At 43.9% G+C, this 25,908-nt stretch overlaps 1 protein-coding gene and 1 pseudogene across 14 annotated transcripts in view; one reads left to right on the forward strand and one right to left on the reverse strand.

Moving 5' to 3' along the window:
- Nucleotides 1-25,908, reverse strand: part of LOC126346684 (ankyrin-2-like) — a 962,838-nt gene that overhangs the window by 252,325 nt on the left and 684,605 nt on the right. For 2 of the 14 annotated variants that reach the window (XM_050002209.1, XM_050002208.1), the window contains exon 1: nt 23,025-23,232. The exons of 9 other annotated variants lie outside the window; for them this stretch is intronic. In XM_050002209.1, coding sequence (XP_049858166.1) covers nt 23,025-23,096 — 72 coding nt within the window. In that variant the 5' untranslated portion in view covers nt 23,097-23,232. Of the gene's footprint in view, nt 1-23,024; nt 23,236-25,908 lie in introns of those variants that run through there. 3 more of the 14 variants (XM_050002210.1, XM_050002218.1, XM_050002213.1) reach the window with 2 other exon arrangements.
- On the forward strand, nt 18,954-19,071 carry LOC126289409 (5S ribosomal RNA; annotated as a pseudogene).

The following is a 25,908-nucleotide window of genomic DNA, read 5'->3' on the forward strand; positions in this document are numbered from 1 at the left end:
GGGGGAGGGGGGGGGGGGGGAGCGCAGCATTAGGTCTACGGCACAAATGTGGCGTGAAGTTAGAGGTCAACGTACTTAACATATTTATAACATTGTAGAGGGCTCTGAGAAAAATAAATTCATATGTTAATCTTTCATCCACATACGTCGCGTAGAGGATTAAAATTATCCACAGGAATTCTTTTTTAAGATATTGGTCAGAGTTAATAAACAACAAAATAAATTAAAAATTTTCCAGTCCCGCAGTTCTGACCAATGTTTTCGAGGCGTCTGCTTTGGTTGTAAGATAAGCGCTGGGAATAGGTAATACCTCCCACTTCCCTGATGGAACCGTTATCAGTTCGCCTTGTATTTGGCTGAAAGGAACCCACGATCTTAAAGTGATCGTAGTTCTCTTGGAGTAGAGAATGAAAAGCACGGAAAAAAGTCTAGTCCAGTTGCTTAGATATCCAACTAGTTAAGACATTCATCGACAAATTATTTTATCTGCTGTAATTCAAATGCTACCTAACCTAATCATTCCTTTGCACACGTGTTCGGTAACACCGACTTGTCTTAGAAAATTTCACGAGCACAACGGAAATTCAACCACAAGGTTGAATTCGGGTTTACGTATGTCCTGGAAACATGTCTCTTGATACACCCCTAAAAGAAACAGGATGATAGTGCCATATATTCGGCCCGTCTAAAATCTAAACGAAGAATAAGTGCAATTTATTTACGGACAATTTAAGACGTTTTTGTTTTCGAGTCTTAGTGTTCCATATTGTTACAGGCCTTCTAGAACTCTGCTAAGTGTATTAATGATAGATCTATGAGTTAATAATAATTAATCAGACACAGGAACAGTTATACAATAAATGTATTCGCAATTGCGAGTAAGGAAAACCATCAGCTGTAGAATGGAATGACGACAATGAAAATTTACGGCGGACCGAATTCAAACCCGGACTCCACGCTTATCGCCAGCGGTCGCGTTACCATTTGGCTACCCGCGCACAGCTAAGGGCTACATCCAAACTCCAATATACCGTGAACCTCACGTCTACGACCTGTACTCGTACACCTGTTATGTATATTCCCGCATAGGTCAGAGGTTGTACGTGAAAGTCCCTTTTACCCGATATCGGAGTGAAATATGATATTGCCGGGCCTGCAATATTCCGCTTACGATGCAAAGTTCATGTATGCATGTCCAAAGGAACTTTGCATCGTAATCAGAATAACAGAGGCACTATGATATCCTATATATACAGGAACAGTTAAGACTCTTTGATAATGCGTTTTGCGTAATTACTGTTCTGAACAAAAATTAAAACACACGACAAAGAACAAAATTTCCAGCCATGTGATTTAAATTTATTGGATCACTTTGGCAATAAAGCATTTGAGCTTCCTTGGAAACAAAAGAAGAGAACTTTGCCGCACTCTCTTCGCTTTTCTAATCGATACTGGCATCCTACCATTAATAATTACTCCACCAAGCAAATGATGAAGTGCATTTTTGGCAATAAATCGTCTAATTTGCTTTCTCTTGTCTTTAGCCAGGCGCAGTTTATCATTCCGAACAAATGAGTTATATTTTTGGAGGCTCTCGTGGTGCTAGGTGTCATACAAATGGTGTCACAGGTACCAGCATGTGACCAACAGAGCTGGAAACGTGAAGTCTGAGGGAAGGAACTCAGTCATGAAATAGGGAAAAGTGATCCGCAATTAGCGACGTCCCAGAGTCGCGGCTGATATTCCGTGAGCTGCGACGCGGCTGCGGCCAGCCATTTGGCACCTGCGCTGCTGTAGTTGCGGGAGCGGCACGCAGACAGCTTGTCGCCCGCTTCCGGCAGCGATGGCCGAGAGGAAGTCGCTAATTAGAGCCGCCTCTGGCTCTGCTTAATGAGAAAAGAGGGGGTTGGGGGGGCGCTCTGCACAGTGCGACACTCTCCTCCACCCGGGCGCCTCGCAAGGGCAAATGTCCCGCCAGCTGGCAGTGGTGTCAGCTCTTCTCCGGTGTTTGGCTTCTTCCGCAATTCATTTCGAGCACCAATAGATAGCTCTGGTGCTGGTGCCCGGTGCCGGAGTGCGCTCACAATGCCATTTCTCATATGCCGCCAAGACGTATGCAGCATATATAATAATCAACAGTTAACTAGTGAAATGGCAGTTGGAGCTAGACGCATCGGACGCTCCGTTTCGGAGAATGTTAGAGAATTCAACATTCCAGGATCCACAATGTCAAGAGTGGTGCCAAGGATACATTTGAGACATTACCTCTCACCACGGACAAAGCAGTGGCCGACGGCATTCACTTAACGACCCAAAGCAGAGGCGTTTGAGTAGAGTTGTCAGTACTAATAGACAAGCAATACTGCGTGAAATAACCGCAGAAAGCAATATGGGACCTACGACAAACGTATCCGTTGGGACGGTGCTGCGAAATTTGGCGTTAATGGGCTACGGCAGCAGGCGACCACGGAAGTGTCTTTGTCAACAGCACGATATCGCCTGCAGCGCCTCTCCTGGGCTCGTGACCATATCTGTTGGACCCTATGCTAATAATAATCATGGGCTGATCAGATGAGTCCCGATTTCAATCGGTAAGAGCTGACGGTAGAGTTAGTGTGGCGCAAACCCCACGAAGCCCAGGACCCTACCGGCCGCTGTGAGCGAGCGGTTCTAGGTGCTTTAGCCTCGAACCGCGCTAGTAATGCGATCGTAGGTTCGAATCCTGCCTCGGATACGGATGTGTGTGATGTCTTAAGGTTAGTTAGGTTTAAGTAGTTCTAATTCTAGGGGGCTGATGACCTCAGATGTTAAGTCCTATAGTGGTTAGAACCTTTTGAACCATTTTGAACCAAGGACCCAAGTTCTTAACAAGGCACTATGCAAGCTGGTAGTGGCTCCATAATGGTGAGGGATGTGCTTACAAAGAATGGCCCCTGGATCCCCTAGTCCGACTGAACCCATCATTGACTGTAAATGGTTCTGTTCGGCTGCTTGTCCCCAAACAATGACGGATTTTTTACTGACGACTGGAGTTGTTCCCGAATGGTTTGAAGAACATTCTGAACAGTTCGAGGGAATGATTTGGCTGCCCTTCGAACATTTATGGGTCATACCTGCGAGGTCAGTTCATGATCAAAAGCATGCGCCGACAACACTTTCGCAATTATCGACGGCTATAGAGGTAGTATGGCTTAATATTTCTGCAGGGCACTTCCAACGACTTGTTGAGTCGATGTCACGTCGAATTGCTCCTCTACGCCAGGCGCAATGAGTCAAACACTACGTCATCCTATGACATTCGTGACCTCAGTGTATAAGTGGACCAGAAACGCATGGAGAATTATAAAAGCGACGAAACTGCCCGTAAACGGGAATATTCACTGACATACGCGACTCTGATAAGGGGCAGATTGCTATGGCGCGGCGCCTCGGAACGAGCATCGTGGAAACGGTGTAGCTGGTCCGCTGTTCAGGGTCTAATGTCGTGAGCATCTGTGAAAAGTGACTGCAGGATGGTAAGACCACGAGTAGGTGAGGAGGTTTTGGGTGGGCATCCAAACCTCAAGAAATAACGAGGAGCTCGTGGAAACGTGGCAGACCTGACGACAGAGTCCATTGCTGACGCAGGCACAAGTGTTTCGCAGCACACAGTTCACATCACATTGTTGATGACGTGCTCCGCAACAGGCGACCCATGCGTTTTCCCATGTTGATGCAACGACATCGCCAATTACGACTGCAGTGGGCACGGAATCATCGATATTGGGCCATAGAATCAATGGAAACCTGTCACCAGGTCGGATGAATCACGTTTCTTACTTTACTAGGCAGATGATCGTATCCAGATGCGCTTTCATCTAGGCATACAGCTGCTCGGAACGTGTACCGCACCACGGAAGTCGTATCGGGACAAGACCATCGACCTGATGTACCAAGAAACGTGATTCATTCGATCAGGGAATATGATTCCATTAATCCACCTTCCAGGATCGATTATGCCGTGCCCACTGCTGTCGTAATAGGTGAGATCGTTGGGGAGACACGGGAACACACAAGGCTTGTCCTCTGCAGAGTTCTTTATTCGACAATGTGCGCGGAACATTGCGCTCCGAAACACCTGTGCTTCGACTAGCTCTGTAGTTTTGTCAACAGATTTGCCACAGATCGCCTTCTATGGAACTTTATAGACCTGGCAAACCCCTGACTTCCACCTTTCGTGACGTCCAATACATTGTTATTTGCTTATGGTTTCATCGTCCTTCAACCATTTTCCATAGTGGCTCACGACAGTGGCACATGAACAGCTGACCAAATCCGTCATGTCCGAGATGTTGGTTCCCTGATATCGGTCGATAACAATTTGTGCTTTGTCAACGTCGCTTATGTCATCGGATTTGTCCTTCAGCAGACAGTATCGTCGCTGGAAGGTTCCCCATTCGCGTCTGCTCTGCTTATACACTGATAAGCCATAATGTTATTACCACCTGCTGTTTGTCCTTCCTTGGAACGAAATACGTTACTGATCCTGCGTATCAGGGATCCGACAGTTTGTTAGTAGGTTTGTGGAGCTATGTAGCATTAGATGTCTACGCACAGGTCATGCAATTCGTGTAAATAATGGGCCACTGATTAGTGTACGTGGTGATGGCGCCCGATAGCGACCCAGATGGGTTCCATAGGATTTATATCAGGCGAATTTGATCTACGAAACATCAACATGAGCTCAATATAATGCTCTTCAAACCACTTAGGACGATCCTGGATCCGAGACACGGACAATTATATAATGCTGAAAGACGGCATCGCCTTCGGGGAAGACGTCAAGCATGAAGGGGTTGCAGGTGGTTCGCAGCTGTCAATGTGTCTTCGTTTACTACCACAGGTACCATGGAAGCGAAAGAGAATGTCTTCCATAGTGTAATACTGATCCCACTAGCCTGGGTCCGTGGCTCGCTGCACGTTTCGAGCCGCCGTACACCTCGATGACGAAGAGCCGACACGTTTTCATTGGTCTACGGTGGAATCCTGATGGTTGACGATGTTTTCGGGTCAACATGTGAATACGCAGGTGAGGTCTGCTGCGGAACTCCTTCTTCAACAATGTACGATGAACAGTGTATTCTGAAACACTTGGACGTGCATCAGGTTTGTACTCTTTCGGCAGAGATGCCACAGATCACCATCTATCCTATCTTACAGAGCAGACAATCCTCCAAACCTTATCTTCTGTGAAGAGTCGTGGACGTCCAACCTTTTAGCGCCTAGGGGTTGTTTCACTGTGCTACGTCCTTCTGTAGAAGCTCACGACAGTAGCGCGTGAACATTCGACCAGCTTCGCCGTTTTCGAGATACTCGTTCACAGGCTCTGCCTAATAATAATCTGCCCTTTGTCAGAGTCCCTTATCTCAATGGATTTCCCCATCTTCAGCCCATATATTCACTAGGGTGATAACCCGTCCACGTCTGCTCCGCTTACATGTTTTTGTTACCGTGTCACGTGCAGCAGGCGGTATCCAACGTCGGGGTAGTCAGTGACCATAATGTTTTGGTTCATCAGTGTACCTTTCCGTATCGGCAACATTGCCAGACGGCACTGAGTTACGCGGCGAGCAGCGGTCATAGAGTTTTCCTTCAGTTCATTCTCGGGGGAAATCTGTGCGAAATTTCACTTTTACCCTTCACCCACAATTGCCGTTTCCCCCTCTGAGACAAGTTATTGAAGGAGGTTTCAGTCTTTTCTTGGAAGCTCCAAGCCTGAACCCACAGTTCTGTTCCCAACCGAGGTGTTCTTTTGAACAAGTTTCTGCGCTATTTGACAGTCGTAAGGGTTTGTTCATGATTGCTTGCCAATTAGAGAGGAGGTATCACCTCATATGGACTAAACTCAAACATTCGTTTTTATTCGAAAATCCTGTTGTTGAAGAGGTTTCCTTACCGACGCAGCGAACAGACTTTTGGTGTGATCTGACAACAAGGAAAAAAAAGGGAAAAAAAAATCATTGAAAGAGACAGCTTCCAGCCGCTATTTCGTTGTTCTGGAATATTTTCTCCTCGCGGTTTCCACGAAGGAACAGACGACTCACTATGCGCTGCAGAACTCTTGTTTACAAATGAGTTAAAACACCGTGATGTACGAGTTACGTGAGGAAGAAGAGTCGTAGCGTGATCACCAGCAGTAGCAAAGGCACGCGATGCCCAGCCAAAAAACAAACAGACTGCGGAGCGCTGCAGCTAGATGGACAGAGTACTTTCCGTCGTGGTCACCGGGTATTTTAACGGTACTGGACAAGCAGTGCAGGTTAATGTTTCACGTCCTCGGTCCTTCCTCTCCAGCAGTATTCGCAGAGACATTTCACGACGAACGGTTCAGGACTTCGCTTTTGTACAGCATGAGGAACGAGTTCGCTCGGAACAGCAGAGGGTATAATTATCTTGTACTCGCTTTCCTACTTCTAGAGAAGCAAGAGCGGCCTGCATTGTTTCCAGCGGAAGGCGCATGAGAAAGAAAGGAACGGAGGGAGGTTTGTGGCCTCCTTCTCAGCGGTCTACACATTTGCATTTCTGCAGATCATTGTTTGGTGCAGCGGGGAAAGTACGAAACCTCGCTCTTATTCAGTTCTCCGGCGGTTGGCTAGAAAAAAGTAAAGCAAGGCCTAGTTTCGCGAGCGCTGGAGAATAACGAGGGAGTCCCGATTTACCTCAGAGACAGAGGAAAAAGCGAAGATGGCTTCTCGCTCCATTTCTCCGCATGCTGTGTGCTTTCGGATTGGGAAAGCGTCGCTAATACCGTGTTAAGACATTCGCAACCACTCAGGAAAATGGATGCCAGCTGTGAACAAAGACCAAGAGGAAACAATAGTAATAGGAGGTCAAGAGCGGAGTCTTCGGATTAAAAATGATTTATGACAGGGATGCAGTCTCTGTCTCCTATTTAGTCCAGTGGTCGTCAAACTGCGGTCCGCGGTTCTCAGCCTCATTTTATAATGATATTCATCTGGCAAGTGACAGTCAAATACTGAAACGTCAACTAACGTTAAGAGCTACTTAACATTGCAGTTTTCTTGCTCAGTGGAGTACTGACAGAGACTGCAATATTTTATGGTGTACTTAATTTTGACCGGCGTTGATGAATTCGGCAATGACCTAAGTAAAGTTGGCCGCTTACCAACAGAGGTAGAGCGGTAAGCAGCGCGGCAATTGTTGGCTTAGATGATGTGACGCGTCGAACGTTTTGTTGTTCGTCTTCCAGTAAGTCAACTCAGGGGCGTGCGCGACTCATAGCAGTCAGCTGCTACGATGTAAATATTGACACGGAAGTAACACGGATTCGTTAATGCGCATTATAGAGATAGTCATCTTCAAATGAGCTATTTATTTCTAGCAAGGAACATTAAATTAACTAGGGATGTTGTTGTACAACGTGGTGGGCAAAAGAAAATTGACGATCAAAATACTTAACAAGCATTGATGATCGTGTCTCTTACTCCATTCAGTCAATTAGGATCAACTACTCTTGTTTCAAATGGCTGCTGCTCCATCTACTTGCACTATTTTGTACTGAAATACACTAAAATAAACCACTACTCTGTGACTACTAATTCGTATTTTAATTGTCTTTCCACGTTCCTGCAAACTTTTAAGCTTCTGATTATTCTTTAAACGCGTTGGCTGTGAAGAGAGCTTCTAACGATAATGACTGACATCGAACTATGTCTGGTCGATACGAATATCCTATTTCAAACTGAACCTGCAATACTGAATAAACATTTTGTGTTTGCTTCTTATAAACAGCTTATGTCCTTTTGACGCATGTGAAATTAATCAGCGCGTTCCATAGAGAAAAAAACTAGTCTTAGGTTGACCTAAATAACCGTGTAACTATGTACCAGTAGTAAAAATGAAATTTTACTCTAATAGAGCATAATTAGCGTACATTGTCACTTGCAACAGCACTCAGTAATTGTAGATGTGAAATGTTACATTGTCTGTTAAGATGTGTAATTCCTACTTTGCGACCAGTATTTACAAACATAGGAGAAAGAGGTACAAAGTTACCCAGATTGACTGTAATGCATTTAAATATAAGTGCAATTCCAGTTATTGATCATTGACCGGCTCACACAGACAACACAAAAACACTTCGTCACGCAATTACAATGTCCTAACTTTGGGGTCGCTGATGTTGGCAGCAATCTGAAACAGAGAAAAGTCGACGCAAAGAATTCCGATTGGTGCTAACAAGTAACAAACAGTACTGAGGGGGGGGGGGGGGGGCGCAACTTACTGTGCCCTTACTACTATAGCTACTCAAAAATGGCTCTGAGCACTATTGGACTTAATTTCTGATGTCATCAGTCCCCAAGAACTTAGAACTACTTAAGCCAGGTGTTTGGTTGGGATAGGGTTATTTGGGGGAAGAGACTAAGCAACGAGGTCATCAGTTTTATCGCATTAGGGAGGGACGGGGAAGGAAGTCGGCCGTGCCCTTTCAAAGTACCATGCCGGCATTTGCCTGGAGCGATTTAGGGAAATCACGGGAAACCTAAATCAGGATGGCCGGACGCGAGATTGACAGCCAGGTGTCTCGATACTTTTGATCACATAGTGTAGGTCTACAGACGGCTATTGTTTTCGCCTTCAGCCGTTTCAACTTCGCAGTCAAAAGCTGTCAAAACCGCTGCGAAATGTCACGGATTTCCTTAAGGTGACAGGGCTACAGGAGTGTCTCAGTGGTAAAGAATAAATATATTAAAACTTCATGCACGATGCGGCAGCTTTTCACGCATCCTGCTGTTTATGACATCATATCTGCTGAGCTATGTGTCGTACCAGGATATACACGTGTAGGTACATTCAGCAGCAGACGTGGATGCTATTACCAAAATGTGTTGCGAATAGAGTTAGTAGCAAAGAAATAATAAATTTAAACGTGACGCACAATTCGACAGTTTCTAATGCATCTCACTGTTAATGACGACATATCACCTGATCTATGATAGGTAGCTGGTTCTTGGGCTCATTGCGATTTTTGCCTGATAGTAAAGAATATTTGTGCCTGATAGAAATCATTCCAGTTGTTAAGGAGATGAGAAATATACATACACATCCATGACACATTCATATATACATCCATTTCTACAATATTTATGGATGTCGTATGGTAGCTTTCCCCTCCCATAGCAGAAGCTAAATTTTTGTTTATTTTCTTGTAATGAGCTAAGCCACCGAGAACAACGTGTCTGTCAGCGACCGCTAAGTGGAAAGGAACTGTTTGTGTAACGTCTCAATGAGGCAGATGCGGGCTTTTCTTTTTCAAACACAGCCTTCGCCTGTGCCACTGTCATCCGGCCAAGGAGATACGGTCTGCTGAATGCAGATTTAACTAGGAGGAAACTTGCACTGGGTTGCGTATTCTCCCTACTGTCCTGTATCTTTCGTTTGCCTCACTTTATTATTACACAATACCATACACGGCCTTAACAAACACAGTAGAGCCAAAATACGAGACTGGAATACCCCCTGCGGCAGTCAAGCGCCACTTACAGCAGGTTACTTTTTTTGGAGCAAGCGAATCCTCTTGCGGGCCCGAAGCGACCGAGCACTTGCAGACAAATGGCGCAAGCCGGCGCGGGAAGTGCTCCCACGACGCAACTTTCCGCCGAGGCTGGGCATTCCTAGCGGCCGCTTTTCCGGTGGCAGAACGTCTTCAGAATCAAGCACACGTCCGTGGACTGAGAAGAGACCAGACTTACAAGCCGGCCCTGTTTTGCGCCTTTCTGTACATTTCCTGAAAGCGCTTTTAACACTTACCACATCCAACTTTCCTGCGTCTCTTCCACATCACACTCCTGGTCCCCAAACAGCAACACCGGAAAGGACAACAAAGAACTAAATTTTACTTAGAGTGCGTGCATAGTGTGGCGGAAAGGTGGTTCAAAACAAATTTTTCAAATAGCTCTGAACACTATGGGACTTAAATTCTGACGTCATCAGTCCCTAGAACTGAGATCTACTTCAACCTATCTAACCTAAGGGCATCACACACATCCATGTCCGAGGCAGGATTCGAACGTGCGACCGTAGCAGCAGCGCGGTTCCAGACTGTAGCGCCTAGAACCGCTTGGCCACCCCGGCCGGCTGGGAAGATGGTTCAAATGGCTCTAAGCACTATGGGACTTAACATCTGAAGTCATCAGTCCCCTAGACTTAGAACTACTTAAACGTAACTAACTTAAGGACAGCACACACATCCATGCCCGAGGCAGGATTCGAACCTGCGACCGTAGCAGCAGCGCGGTTCCGGACTGAAGCGCCTAGAACAGCTCGGCCACAGAGGCCGTCTGTGGTGGGAAGAGACAGCGTATAATTTGTAGCTGACCTGAGTGTATACAGAGGGGCGAAATTAAAACACATGAGATGCCACATCTGGCAGCAACACCGGCTTTAACGCTCTTAGGTATCGAGTCAAAGTCGTATTTCATGACAGATACGGTCACGTCATACCATGCTACTTCAACTCTATACCGACTTCATATATCGTAGTGGCTTGCGAGTAGTGGCGAATCAGTCTCTCAGCAAGGCACGATCAGATGTTTTCAGTTGTTGACAGATCTGCAGAACGCGCTGGCTAAGCAACATTCGAACTGCTGTGTAACGAGGTACATCAAGACAGTATTGACAACATGCAGTCTTGCGTTATATGCTTGAAAGACCTCGAAGACAGAGCACAGCTACTCTTTGTAACATCTCAGATACGTGAAGAGTGCTGTCCAAATCACCGGCTATGCGAACCGGAGGATATCGTCTTGTTTACCAGTGGCACCTCATACCATCAGGCGAGTTGCCGAGCCCGGTTGACTTTGACGAGTGCTATATGCCGAGGTTCGTTCTCGTCGGAGCCTCCACAAAAGGACATGTCCATCACAGCTATGTGCGCAGAAGCTCAATGGTGTGAAAAGAAAATATTACGGTGGTACGCCTGAGTCGAGGGTTGCTGGGTGCAACACTGTAGGCGCACATCTCTCTGTTGTGGCGTCGAAACAAGCCGACTCTCATTGTGCTGATAGATCGCCGTATTCTGGGGATTGTCTCGCTGTCCATATGGACACTTCTCTTGACGCGAACGAGCCCATTTCCTCACTCAAGGTTCGTCACACGGCTGTGTGATCCTACCCGGCCGGAAGAACAATACGTTTGTCTACTCGGGCGCTAGTTGCATCGGACCAGTCAGATCCTGTACGAGTCATTCCATATCAAATGGGCCAGGAAAAAAAAAAGTCAGTAGTTTGGCTATCTCAGAAAAATTTGATATTTTCTGGGTGAGTTCCTCAATGTTTAGTGGATTCGAAGGTGTTTTTAAAATTTTCTTATTGTATGTCCAAAGTTCTCCAGAGTGTCACGATACAAATGGCGGTAATGTATCGGTCGCTTGAGTACGTAGATTTCGGTGCTTTTCTTAGTGGTATTCATGACGTTTTATTTTTATTTAAGATTCCTTACTTTTTATTTATAATAAGTGAGGAGCTTCTCTAAATACAGCGAAATAACATTTCTTAACTTTGGAGGGTGGTGTTACGGTTATTAACACACTTGTAGATTTATTTTGGATATTCTATCCTATTATTATCGGACGTTCAGTTAAACACTACTACACAATTTCATACCAGTCTACATAAATGTAACTAAAAACAGAACAGTTAATAGAACACACAAAATTTGCTCTGAAACTGAAACGGTTAATAAATGCATGGATACTGCAGATTTCATGAATAATCCCTTAGTGCAAAACGGTCGGTAGAAACCAATATTCATGAGTTCATTTAAAAATATTAACTCTGCTTCACTCGTAACGTTTGTTTGAAAGAGGATGTGATTGACATCAACGACTGTTAGGTCGTCGCACTGACAGAGATATGCTTCTAATAAGCGATATTTTGCGAGCGAGGCGGATAAAAAGTGACTGACACGCAACAGCGAATTGGACTCCATTTATTATTAACATGATTTATTGGACTTCATAAATCATAGCTGTTTCGGCGTGAAAGGGCACTCACTGCATAGATAGCTCTTACTATCTCATTTTTAATTCCAGTTACTGTAGATGTATAGACTGTAGCTTTCTCTGTCTCATTCACCTTGCCAACAATACAAACAATAACAAAGTACTCTAAACTCTCACAACAGTAATCTAAAAATAGATGTACTTGAAGGAAGTATGATAATGTGGGAGAACCATGTAATCCCTTTTAATTAGATGACGTAACCTCACAGAAAAAAAAATGCTACGAACCACTTTATACTCCGTTGACGTGGATGCAAATTCAAATAAAACACAGTCCACATTTCTCAGTTCCGGCAGGAGGAGAATGTAGTCTTAGGACGCAGACATCACAGTCTATGTTCTTTACATCTTCTTGCTGCCCACTATACTATGTCAAATGCGGCCAAGTTACTGCACTTTTCACCGCCTCGAAACGTATGTGCCACTCTGTAACTGAAAGTATTCTAGAATTTAAGTCCTTTAAACCATAATACGACTCCAGAGCCACAGGTAGTAATAAATATTTAAAGATGCCCTTGTGAAAAATTTCCCAATCATTAATATGCAAATCATTGTTTCATTTCGCCTTCCACTTGTTGCTGTGAACGGGTATCAATGCAGCGTCGCAGTGTTTAACTGCTTCAGGCAATTATTCCAGCAAACTTTTCAGTTGTTTCTTAACGGTCACGCCTTTACCGTTAAACAACAGAACACAGAATCCCCTCCCTCCCTTCTCTTCATATATAGAACTTTTGCCGATAGCGACCAACTGAAAAAGGCTGCCACACTTTTCAGTTAGATAATATTTCGATTATACGTGCAACGTTAAAGCATACTGGAAACTCTTACTGCACCTGTCTGGAGACTGGAACAAGATTTTGACGAGCAGCAGGTTAACTTACCACTAGCCTCCATAAACGATTTACATGCATCCATTCTCAGGTGAATCCTGACTTTCTTGCGTTTATCCTACTATATTAAAAGGGTGTTACTGTAGTTCTTTTTCAATTTTTGAGTTGTTTATCAAATATGTAACTAGGACGATTGTTTAGTATTACCAAATCATTGCAAGGGAAGTGTCAGCACATAGAAGGACCAATTGTTCATCATGGCCATCATCATCTCTCTATCTTTCTCGCTCTTATTTATTTCTTACTTTTCTAACATATTTCTCACTTTCTTCTAGCGAAAGGTACCTTTCTGTAACTGTGAACTCGTTTCATTTGCAGTTACAAGCTAATTGTTGATTAAATGTATTTGAGCTACAGTCCATCAGAGCGTCTTTTTCATATCTCTCTTGTTTATTCCTACAGGTTTCGAGCATTGCTCATTTTCAAGCGATGCCAAAACATAACCAGGCTATTATCTCTACACACATCCGTATGTATGTAATGTTTTGTCGTATTATGATTTTTTACTGCCCAATAATATTGTAAATGCTATTTTTCAGATAGGACGTACTTTTATTAAAATATTTACACATAGTCGCTATGTGTGTCAGAGATAAGGTTTGTTTTTGAATTTTATCTTGGATGAACATCGACTTATATGTAAATCAAAATCAGGATTGTCTTTTGTTCTGAATTAATTGTCGTCGATAAAAACTTTGTTGAAATTCTCAATACATTTGTTTCCTGAATTCTGTCTGTTCATTTAGGATGTTGTTTGGACTTTTTGCCAAATGTGTGTAGATTTCTATTTCATCTAAGATGCCCATGTAGCTTCCTTTTTCGGTTCTTTGAAGAATATAAAAATGAGTACTTATGTCTGCTATAGAGTGCTGATTTTGTCGAAGATGCATACTACATATGAAGAGCTTGTTTTCATCTTGCTTACATGTCCTCTTTATCTTATAGTAAATTTTGTTTCAGTTGGTTCGATGTAGACTATGTTAAAGTCGCAGCACTTAATTTTGCGTTTTCCTGATTGGTAGTTTTTCTGAAGTTTCTCTAGCTTGCATAATATCTTCATTCCTATTTTATTTTCTGTGCAGAAGCTAATTTTAACATTAGTATTACGAAATGTGTTACCTGTTTTTTACGAAATATTTCCCATGTATGGTAGTGTAGTGAATTTTTCTTTCCTCTTTCTTTCTGTTTTGACTGAAGTTACTTTCTCATATTCGTGGCCCTAATTTCCATTCTGAATAGTTTATCGACTATATATGATAACAGCTGTTATTTGTAGCTACAGTTTTAATTATATCCAATTCTGTCTTCATATTTTATTCAGTAAGGGGAACTCTAACCCCACAATCTATGATAGCGTAAAAATAACCGGGTGGCAAAACGAGTTATGTTACTTGTTGTTGATTACAAAGAAATCAGCTTATGTTGATGATACCCTCATTCTTTTTAATGGAAAGAGCGTAGAAATCAACAAATTTCATCTATAAATTAACAAAACGCGTAACAGCGTCAACTTTACCACCGAGTATGACACAAATAAGAGCACAGGTTCCTGAGATATTAAAATAGGTAATGATGAAATATACAGGGCCAGATATGCACACGAAAATGAGAAAGTAACATTAGCGAAAAAATAAAGAAAGAAAAAAGAAATATACGTTATACTACCATATACGGAATATATTTCACAAAAATAACTGATACATTTCGTAATACTAATGTTAAAATTAGCTTCTGTACAGAAAATAAACTAGGTATGAGGGTAATACCCAAAACAGACGAAGTTCAGGAAGACGACCGATCAGGAAAATACAAAATTAAATGCAGTGACTGTGATCTGTTCTACATCGGACAAACAGGAGGAAAATTTACTATAATGTACAAACAGTTTATAAAAAAAAAGCGAAAATAACCTCTCCATATTTAGTACGCATCTTCGGCGAAGTCCACACTCTACGGTAGACGTAAGTACTAATCTTTATATTCTTCAGAGAGCCGAAAAAGGAAGCTACACGAGCATCTTAGAGGAAACAGAAATCTATACACGTCGGGCAAAAAATGCAAATGACATCATCCTAAGTGAACAAACGGAACTAGGAATAAAAAATGTATTGAGAACTCCTAAGAAAACTCAAATCTACGATCGGTCACTGAGAACAAACACAGTCCTAATTTTTACGCACTATAAATCGAATTTAATCAAAGATAAGTATTTGAAAAGAAACAGTATCTCTGATACATATATCGATAGTATAAACACCATTTACAAATACACAAGACGAAGTTACATCCTATTTGAAACATAGCATTCACGATATTATTGCGTAAGTAAGAAATTACAAGACAGCCAAATGTTACACATTTATACATTTTTATGTACTGATAACAGCTTGATTATATTTAGGTACCACTTGAAAACCCGCAACGCTCGAAACCGGTGGCAGTAAGTAAAAAAGGATATAAACTGCAGCTGTGGTGGACTACTATTTCATTCCATTTAATACAATTAGTAGCTGCAGAATAGCATAACAAAAGAGATACTAAGTGCTGTTTAAGTTACGTAAGTTCTTAAGTTAGAAAATGAAGTAATATTTAAAATTGGCGATTTACCTGCGTATATCCGTAATGGGTATACGGAAATATTTAAAATAGTTCGATAGCTACAATGTGCGAAAATTTAAAACGTAAAAAATATTGTTTGTGTGGCCACGGAAGTAAATTTGGCAACCTCTGTATGTCGTTACTTATGCCTTCGGCTCTCGCCAGAATGTATTAATCTGTCTTGTTTCTTACCAACGCGAAATACATAAAGAGAGGGGGACGTGATGTTCGTAAATCAAAAGGAAATTTCTACAGGTTATTTTGACCACTATAAATAAGTAACATTTGTACTGTTTATATGCCGACAGCACAAATATTATTGAAAATCTGCCCTATTATGTTATAGACACCAGTTCTACGACCTTTAATATGATGAAACTAGCTACTGCTTGAATTTGTCAGCTGATGAAACTGGTATATGCAATAAATTATAAAAATATATATATAAACAGCAAAAGTAAAAAATATATATATAAACAGCAAAAGTACTGACAGCATCTGAGCTTCTGACAAGTTTTGCTTCTGCCTGAGAGATAGTTAACCACTTGGCAAAAGTAGTGTTGTAGTGGTTACAGGCTTAATCATAAGAAAGGACAATAGTTAACTGCATGGCAAAAATAGTGTTGTAGTGTTTTCAGAAAGGAAAGATAAAGATCAAAATATTGCTGCCGTGGAGTTCACTAGAGGTAAGTTGGGGAAGAAAATAGACCGCGGACTCCTGGGAGCAATCATTCTAGCTTGCGCTTCCAATGGTTCAAAAGGGTTCAAATGGCTCTGAGCACTACGGGACTTAACTTCTGAGGTCATCAGTCCCCTATAACTTAGAACTACTTAAACCTAACTAACCTAAGGACATCACACACATCCATGCCCGAGGCAGGATTCGAACCTGCGACCGTAGCGCTTCCAATGGTTTACGGCAATCTAGATTCAAATGGAAACCTAACTAACCTAAACACATAACACACATCCATGCCCGAGGCAGGATTCGAACCTGCGACCGTAGCAGCAGCGCGGTTCCGGACTGAAGCGCCTAGAACCGCTCGGGCACAGCGGCCGGCCGGAAATCTAGGATGGCTAAGCGGACCGTGTTCTTTCAGTTTTGATCAACCGCACCATCTCACAGCCGCAATTAAAGAAGTCGGTAATGATGTAGGCGTATCCACTGGTTCACACCACAAATCTGTCGTATGTACTGCATATGAAACGGGTCACAGCAAAATTTGTTCCAAAGTGAGTCAATTTCAACCAAAAACAGCCGCGAATGCAAATAGCTAACGAGACGCTAAATGAAGTCAACACGACGCAGAACTACTGAAACGTTTCGCAATAGGACGTGATGAAAAGCGTTTTTACGAATATGATGCCGAAGCTAACGGTCAGTCGTCGCAGTGGCAGCATTCTGGGTCGCCAAGAACGAGAAAAGCTCGACAAGTGCCGTCAAATATGAAAGTTCTTGGATTTCAATGGCCTGGTGCACCGCAACTTCTTACCAAAGGGTTGAACGATCAATAAACAGCAGTGTTTATAACTTCAATGCCGTTTGAGAGAAATAATCTGAAAAATCTCTGTCAAGATTTGTCGCGAGAGAATCATAACTTCTGCAGTGTAGTAATATACCGGCGAACACTTCGTTACTTGTTCGTGAATTTTTATCCAACAATACTGTAATGATGCCATAGCCTTGATATTCGCCAAACACATCAATGTATTCAGTAAAATGGGCACTCGGAGGAGGAGATTAGTGTTTAACATACCGTCGACAACGTGGTCATTAGAGACGGATCAAAAGCTCGGATTAGGGAAGGATGTGGAAGGAAATCGGCCGTGCCCTTTCAAAGGAACCATGCCGACATTTGCCTGAACTGATTTAGGGAAATCACGTAAAACGTAAATCGGGATGGCCGGACGAGGGTTTGAGCCGTCGAATGCGGGTCCAGTGTGCTAATCACTGCGCCACCTCACTCTGTAAATGGGCATTCGTTCGAACACCTCACTTATTTTATTTACTGCAGAGTCGATTCCGGAACTCGTATTTATTTGTAACTGCAAATCATCAGATGGCTGTGTCCGCACCATCCGCTACGATGAGAAGCGAAAGCATAAATGCATGTTCGTTTAATTTATTATTTTGTAAGTTACAGAGATAAACATCTCATAGGAGGCACCTTTTATGTGTTAGAAACTGTTTTCTGATAGTATTTCCCTTTAGTGTAACCTTACACGAAATGAAACGTGTGTGATAAACAGTGCAGACAAGAAGAGAACAACAGCTTTTTAAATGTGGCGTACCACAGAAGGCTGCTATAGATAAGATGGGCATTTCGAATACGTTCGAAAATGGTTCAAATGGCTCTGAGCACCATGGGACTTAACATCTGAGGGCATCAATCCCCTAGAACTTAGAACTACTTAAAGGTAACTAACCTAAGGACTTCACACACATTCATGCCCGAGGCAGGATTCCAACCTGCGACCGTAGCGGTCGCGCAGTTCCAGAATGAAGCGCCTAGAACCGCTCGGCCACACAGGCCGGTTCGAATAAGTAACGAACAGATACTGAGCTGAATCGGAGAGAAATTTATGAGGCAACTCCACTAAAAGAAGGAATAGTAACAGAATTGGCAATGGCGCGGAGTGTGTCCTTAGGGAAAGAAGGGGCGGAGATATTATAACGAGACGAGGGCATGAATATACTTATATGGATATAGTGTCTGTTTTTTCGGACATGTCCGAAACAACAGACACCATTGATGACCTGCAGCCGTCTAGAACGAAATTAGAATTATATATTAATACCTTCAGCTGCTGACAGGCGTTGATATCAACGGGGACAAGTGAAAATGTGTGCTCACATCGGGACACTACGAATGTAGTGTGTGGACATATAAGGTAAGAATGTGGGTCTCGCGGGAGGTGTGCACGAGATAGTCCCTGCAGTTGTACTATCGTCTGTGCCGTCGGTGGGTCAGATGGATAAAGCGTCTGCCATGTAAGCAGGAGATCTCGGGTTCGAGTCCCTGTCGGGGCACACATTTTCCCCTGTCTCCGTTGATATATATCAACGCCCGTCATCAGCTGAAGGTATTAATATATAATTCTAATTAAGGCATGAATAGGTTCAATTCGATATTAGTCGCAATATTCGACTAGCCATGCGGCTGCATCAAACCAGTCTGCCGGCTGAAGACAACAGCAGCAAAACGTCGCTATACACCCTGTACTTTCCTACCAAGCTTCAAGACCCGACCAAGCGTTTCACTGTTTCGATACTTCTCTCTTGTTCTTGCAGACTTCAACGCAAGTGCACCGCATACTGCTAGACAAGCACTACTGGAAGCAGAAAGTGGTGGAGACGGCTTACTCTTACCCAGGGGATATTTCGAGGATTCCTCCCTCCAGTCGTCAACGGCCTTGCCGCAGTGGATACACTGGTTCCCGTCAGATCACCGAAGTTAAGCGCTGTCGGGCGTGGACGGCACTTGGATGGGTAACCATCCGGGCCGCCATGCGTTGTTGCCATTTTTCAGGGTGCACTCACCCTCGTGATGCCAATTGAGGAGCTACTCGACCGATTAGTAGCGACTCCGGTCAAAGAAAACCATCGTAACGACCGGGAGAGCGGTGTGCTGACCACACGCCCCTCCTATCCGAATCCTCATCTGAGGATGACACGGCGGTCGGATGGTCCCGGTGGGCCGGATGTGGCCCGCTGACGGAGTGCTCCCTCCAGCCAGAAAGCATCTTCGTTATTTATCGACAGGGTGGAACGCCTTTCGGAAACAGAGTATCGCGCCTTTCGAAAATACACAAAAGGCGGACTGTATCTGTTTACCTAGATCAGGGGTCTCCAAACTACGGCCCGCGGGCCGAACCCGGCCGGCGTTAGCTGGCCGAACGTCCCTGGTATCCGGCCCGCCAAATATTTGAGGTGGTGTCTATACTGGATGCAATTGAGTTTAAAGGCCTATCGTGACCAATACACCGCGACATTGTCGGAGCTCTATCTTTACAAAGCGAAAGGTCATTGTTAAACTTGTGGGCTATCCACAATAAACAGACAGACCATTCTCCGTGCGATAATGAAAAGAAAAAGGTTAACAGACTAGTTTGGCGAAAACATATTAAGCAAAAAAAATCTTTGCATTTTATTCTACGCACGAGTAAAGTGCAAGTCTTTCAAATGGACGCCACTTGGACGACTAGCCTTAGTAATCAATCATTATGGAAGATGATTCTTAAGCAAGGTTTCACTTTCTTTACGTATTTCGATTTTCAGATTTTTCTTGTCTCTTCGAATTCAAACTTTGAATTGTTCAAATGGTTCAAATGGCTCTGAGCAGTATGGGACTTAACATCTACGGTCATCAGTCCCCTAGAACTTAGAACTAGTTAAACCTAACTAACCTAAGGACATCACACAATACCCAGTCATCACGAGGCAGAGAAAATCCCTGATCCCGCCGGGAATCGAACCCGGAAACCCGGGCGCGGGAAGCGAGTACGCTACCGCACGACTACGAGCAGCGAACCTTTGAATTGTCCCACACCTACTAGTAAACGGCATAAGACACTATAAAACTAGTGAGACACTCACAACATAGACACAATCACGCAGCAGAACTATCAAATATATACTCTGGCTCTGCTACTCGCTACAAGACTACATAACTAAACTTATTGTTGCGCCGCTTGAAATAACAATGCGTTGACATACTCTACCTCTGTTAAGTCTTGTAGTAATAGTGTTGCTAGCAATGATTTTGAGATTACGTTAACTTTGCAGGAAGCTTTAGTGAAGAATGTGCAGTGACATACTTTTTTGTCGTTGAATTTGTCCAGAATAAAATATGCCGGCCGCGGTGGTCATGCGGTTCTAGGCGCTACAGTCTGGAACCGCGCGACCATTACGGTCGCAGGTTCGAATCCTGCCTCGGGCATGGATGTGTGTGGTGTCCTTAGGTTAGTTAGGTTTAAGTAGTTCTCAGTTCTAGGAGACTGATGATCTCAGATGTTAAGTCCCATAGTCCTCAGAGCCATTTTGAGAATAAAATATGCCAGAAATTTGGTCAGGTACGTCCACCAATCAAAACGATGTAAATAAATAAAAATCGTAGTCGTTTCAGTGCTATCTATCCCCACAACCTTAGATTTCTGCGATTTCATCTTTGCTTTAGCCTTACTGGAAACTGCAAAAAATGTGGGAAATTAAGGAGATGGGACCTGGATAAACTGAAAGAACCAGAGGTTGTACAGAGTTTCAGAGATAGCATAAGGGAACAATTGACAGGAATAGGGGAAAGAAATACAGTAGAAGAAGAATGGGTAGCTCTGAGGGATGTAGTAGTGAAGGCAGCAGAGGATAAAGTAGGTACAAAGACGAGGGCTGCTAGAAATCCTTGGGTAACAGAAGAAATATTGAATTTAATTGATGAAAGGAGAAAATATAAAAATGCAGTAAATGAAGCAGGCAAAAAGGAATACAAACGTCTCAAAAATGAGATCGACAGGAAGTGCAAAATGGCTAAACAGGGATGGCTAGAGGACAAATGTAAGGATGTAGAAGCTTATCTCACTAGGGGTAAGATAGATACTGCCTACAGGAAAATTAAAGAGACCTTTGGAGAGAAGAGAACCACGTGTATGAATATCAAGAGCTCAGATGGCAGCCCAGTTCTAAGCAAAGAAGGGAAGGCAGAAAGGTGGAAGGAGTATATAGAAGGTTTATACAAGGGCGATGTACTTGAGGACAATATTATGGAAATAGAAGAGGATGTAGATGAAGACGAAATGGGAGATACGATACTGCGTGAAGAGTTTGACAGAGCACTGAAAGACCTCAGTCGAAACAGGGCCCCCGGAGTAGACAACATTCCATTAGAACTACTGACGGCCTTGGGAGAGCCAGTAATGACAAAACTCTACCAGCTGGTGAGCAAGATGTATGAGACAGGCGAAATACCCTCAGACTTCAAGAAGAATATAATAATTCCAATCCCAAAGAAAGCAGGTGCTGACAGATGTGAAAATTACCGAACTATCAGTTTAATAAGCCACGGCTGCAAAATACTAACGCGAATTCTTTACAGACGAATGGAAAAACTGGTAGATGCAGACCTCGGGGAAGATCAGTTTGGATTCCGTAGAAATGTTGGAACACGTGAGGCAATACTGACCTTACGACTTATCTTAGAAGAAAGATTAAGAAAAGGCAAACCTACGTTTCTAGCATTTGTAGACTTAGAGAAAGCTTTTGACAATGTTGACTGGAATACTCTTTTTCAAATTCTAAAGGTGGCAGGGGTAAAATACAGGGAGCGAAAGGCTATTTACAATTTGTACAGAAACCAGATGGCAGTAATAAGAGTCGAGGGGCATGAAAGGGAAGCAGTGGTTGGGAAAGGAGTGAGACAGGGTTGTAGCCTCTCCCCGATGTTATTCAATCTGTATATTGAGCAAGCAGTAAAGGAAACAAAAGAAAACTTCGGAGAAGGTATTAAAATGCATGGAGAAGAAATAAAAACGTTGAGGTTTGCTGATGACATTGTAATTCTGTCAGAGACGGCAAAGGACTTGGAAGAGCAGTTGAACGGAATGGACAGTGTCTTGAAAGGAGGATATAAGATGAACATTAACAAAAGCAAAACGAGGATAATGGAATGTAGTCAAATTAAATCGGGTGATGCTGAGGGAATTAGATTAGGAAATGAGACACTTAAAGTAGTAAAGGAGTTTTGCTATTTAGGAAGTAAAATAACTGATGATGGTCGAAGTAGAGAGGATATAAAATGTAGACTGGCAATGGCAAGGAAAGCGTTTCTGAAGAAGAGAAATTTGTTAACATCGAATATAGATTTATGTATCAGGAAGTCGTTTCTGAAAGTATTTGTTTGGAGTGTAGCCATGTATGGAAGTGAAACATGGACGATAACTAGTTTGGACAAGAAGAGAATAGAAGCTTTCGAAATGTGGTGCTACAGAAGAATACTGAAGATAAGGTGGATAGATCACGTAACTAATGAGGAGGTATTGAATAGGATTGGGGAGAAGAGAAGTTTGTGGCACAACTTGACTAGAAGAAGGGATCGGTTGGTAGGACATGTTTTGAGGCATCAAGGGATCACAAATTTAGCATTGGAGGGCAGCGTGGAGGGTAAAAATCGTAGAGGGAGACCGAGAGATGAGTACACTAAGCAGACTCAGAAGGATGTAGGTTGCAGTAGGTACTGGGAGATGAAGCAGCTTGCACAGGATAGAGTAGCATGGAGAGCTGCATCAAACCAGTCTCAGGACTGAAGACAACAACAACAACTTAGCCTTACATGACGGTGATCGCGGAGTGCTAGGGTTCTCAACTCCCGCTAGGTAGATCTTGGCCCTTGCGACTTCGCGGAGGAATAAATGTGGCCCGGAGACTTAAACGCCTGGAGAGCCCTGAGCTAGACGCCTTGCAGCAGCTGCGGCCGCGGGCCTACCTGGCGCCGCAGCCACTTGGCGGCGCGGTCCGAGTTGCTCCGGAGGACTGTGGTGCGTAGCGAGCGGATCATGGCGGCTGGCTGCAGCGGCGGCCGCTGCGCTGCACTGCACTGGGGCCGCCGGCGCTGGCTCCGGCTGCCGGCCGCCGCTCGCCAAGTGCCACTTCCTCCCGCGATGAGCCTGCAGCGGCGCCTCTGCCGTCTGCCGGCCACTGACGCACGTCCGCGGGCCGGCGCCCACAAGCGCCGTGGGACCCGCCGCCATTGTTCGGAAACCTAACTACCTGCTCCGCGGAGCTGCGCAATTAACGCTCGCTTTCTGACGCCGAAACTAGGCTAATCTCGCAGTCTGGGAAAGGCGAGAGCTCCCACTGTAGCCAACTACTGCAGCTCGAAACTTCGCGACGATGCTGGGATCGATGATTTTAGATATTGCAACGTTTACTAAGCGTTCACGATCATAAAATGTGGGCATTTGCCAACATTTTCAGAAGACTGGTGGAAATGAGCGTTTTGCGCCATTGGCCGGGAGGCCCCCTTGCGGGACTGGTCCGGCCGCCTGGGTGCAGGTCTTTTTACATTCGACGCCACATTGGGCGACCTGCGCGCCGGATGGGGATGGGATGATGATAACACAACACCCAGTCCCTCAGCGGAGAAAATTCGCAACCCAGCTGGGAATGGAACCCGGGCCCGTGGGACCGCAATCCGTCACGCTGACCACTCAGCTATCGGGGCGTACGGAAGACTGATGACGGTAGAGACTGATTCTTCACCCTCAGAGTGAATATGTTGAAGCATTGTGGACAAAAGGCCAACGCCCGTGGCGCAGTTCCCGTCACGTCACCGAAGTTAAGGGGGGATAGGGCGTCAAAAGGGGCCGACTTGGAGCAGGAGAGTCACCACAAACACATTTTAATATTTGCTGCCTATACTTTTCAAATAAATTCATAAAACTTTAACAGCATGACCAGGAAGGATTCAGGATTCATACTCATACTCATGTCAGCGTAAGCTCAAAAACGTAACAAAACACATTTTTTTACGTGTGAAATTTCATCATTTTTTCACTTACTACTGGCTGCATTTGTTGCTATAGGTACACTTCTCTTCGATGAATTTTTCATACCATACAAACACTAGTTACAGGTGTATAAAACTCTATAATTTTCCATTTTTATTAAAAAAACTGTGGAAAAATTGGGATAATTAACTATATAATTTGAATGTTTTCTAAACATTAAGTTTAAAATGTAACAGTTCATTCTTCTTTTTCATAAATTAGATAACTTATAGAGTTTCATACACCTGTAACTATGGTTTGTATGCTGTGCAAAAGTCATTGAAGAATCTCTCTTACTTAGGAAGACAAGTGTACCTATAGCAACAAATGCAGCCAGTAATAAGTGAAAAAACGGTGAAATTTCACATGTAAAAAAAAAAGTGTTTTGTTACGTTTTTGAGCTTACACTGCTATGAGTATGAATCCTGAATCCTTCCTGGTCATGCTGTTAAAGTTTTATGAATTTATCTGTAAAAGTACAGACAGTGGAAATTAAAATGTCCTGTGGTGCCTCTCCTGCTCCAAGTCGGCCCGTTTGACGTCCTACCCCCCTTAAGCGCTGTCGAGCTGAACTAGCATTTGAATGGGCGACCATCCGGTCTGCTGAGCGCTGTTGGTAGGCGGGGTGCACTCAGCCCTTGTCAGGCAAACTTTATTGACCAGTAACGGCTCCGGTCTCGTAAACTGACATAGGCCAGGAGAGGGGTGTGCTGACCACATGCCCCTCCATATCCGCATCCAGTGACGCCTGTGGGCTGATGATGACACGGCGGCCGGTCGGTACCGTTGGGTCTTAATGCCCTGTTCGGAAGAAGTTTAGTTTCTTTTTACTGTGCTCAAAAGGGGAACAGAACTGCTTTTTTCGCAAGCCATGTGCCGTGTGGCCAGAGAGTCCCTTTACATCTGAACTAAATTCCTGTAATAGTGTAAGATCACGCGTATGGCAGTAGTTTTCCTTACGTGAATTGCAACGTGACTGCCACGTGACTGTCCAGGGAGGAGTACGAACTCTGTACGTTGACCAGTCTGTTGTTCATTTTTCCGTGGGTGGTGAACGACAATGAGAGGTACTAGCGACCTCAATGTTGAGGACTGCTTAACGACAAGTGTGTCGACCCAGGAACGCAAGCACAACAACGAAAATATGACACGGGTGACGGATAAGTTTTGTGAATGTTCGTTAAGGAGCCACCAACTCACCAAATTTTTATAACGTGGGTTGATGAAAATGTTTGATTTGTGCGGCGCTCAACTGCAGGGTGATCAGCGCCCGTACAAAGTCAAAATGGTTCAAATGGCTCTGAGAACTATGAGACTTAACTGCTGAGGTCATAAGTCCCCTAGAACTTAGAACTACTTAAACCTAGCTAACCTAATGACGTCACACACATCCATACCCGAGGCAGGATTCGAACCTGCGACCGTAGCGGTCGCGCGGTTCCGGACTGTAGCGCCCAGAACCGCTCGGCTACTCCGGCCGGGAAATTTCTATCTGTATGCTCTCACATTATGTCATCAGTTTACAGTGAGGTGCTGAAAGTTATGCGGTACCTCCTAATATCACGTCAGACACCCTTTTGCCCGGCGTACCGCAGCAACTCAGCGTGGCACGGACTCAACGAGTCGTTCGAAGTAACCTGCAGAAATACTGAGCCGTGCTGCATCTACAGCCGTCGATAACGGTGAAAGTGTTACTGATGTAACAGTTCGTGAACTGAACTGACCTCGCGATTATATCTCATAAATGTTCGATGGTATTCACGTCGGGCGATCTGGGTGGGCAAACCATTCCCTCGAATTGTCCTGAATGTTCTTCAAATC

Source organism: Schistocerca gregaria, chromosome 1, assembly GCF_023897955.1.
Source record: "Schistocerca gregaria isolate iqSchGreg1 chromosome 1, iqSchGreg1.2, whole genome shotgun sequence".
In the NCBI taxonomy this organism is placed as follows: domain Eukaryota; kingdom Metazoa; phylum Arthropoda; class Insecta; order Orthoptera; family Acrididae; genus Schistocerca; species Schistocerca gregaria.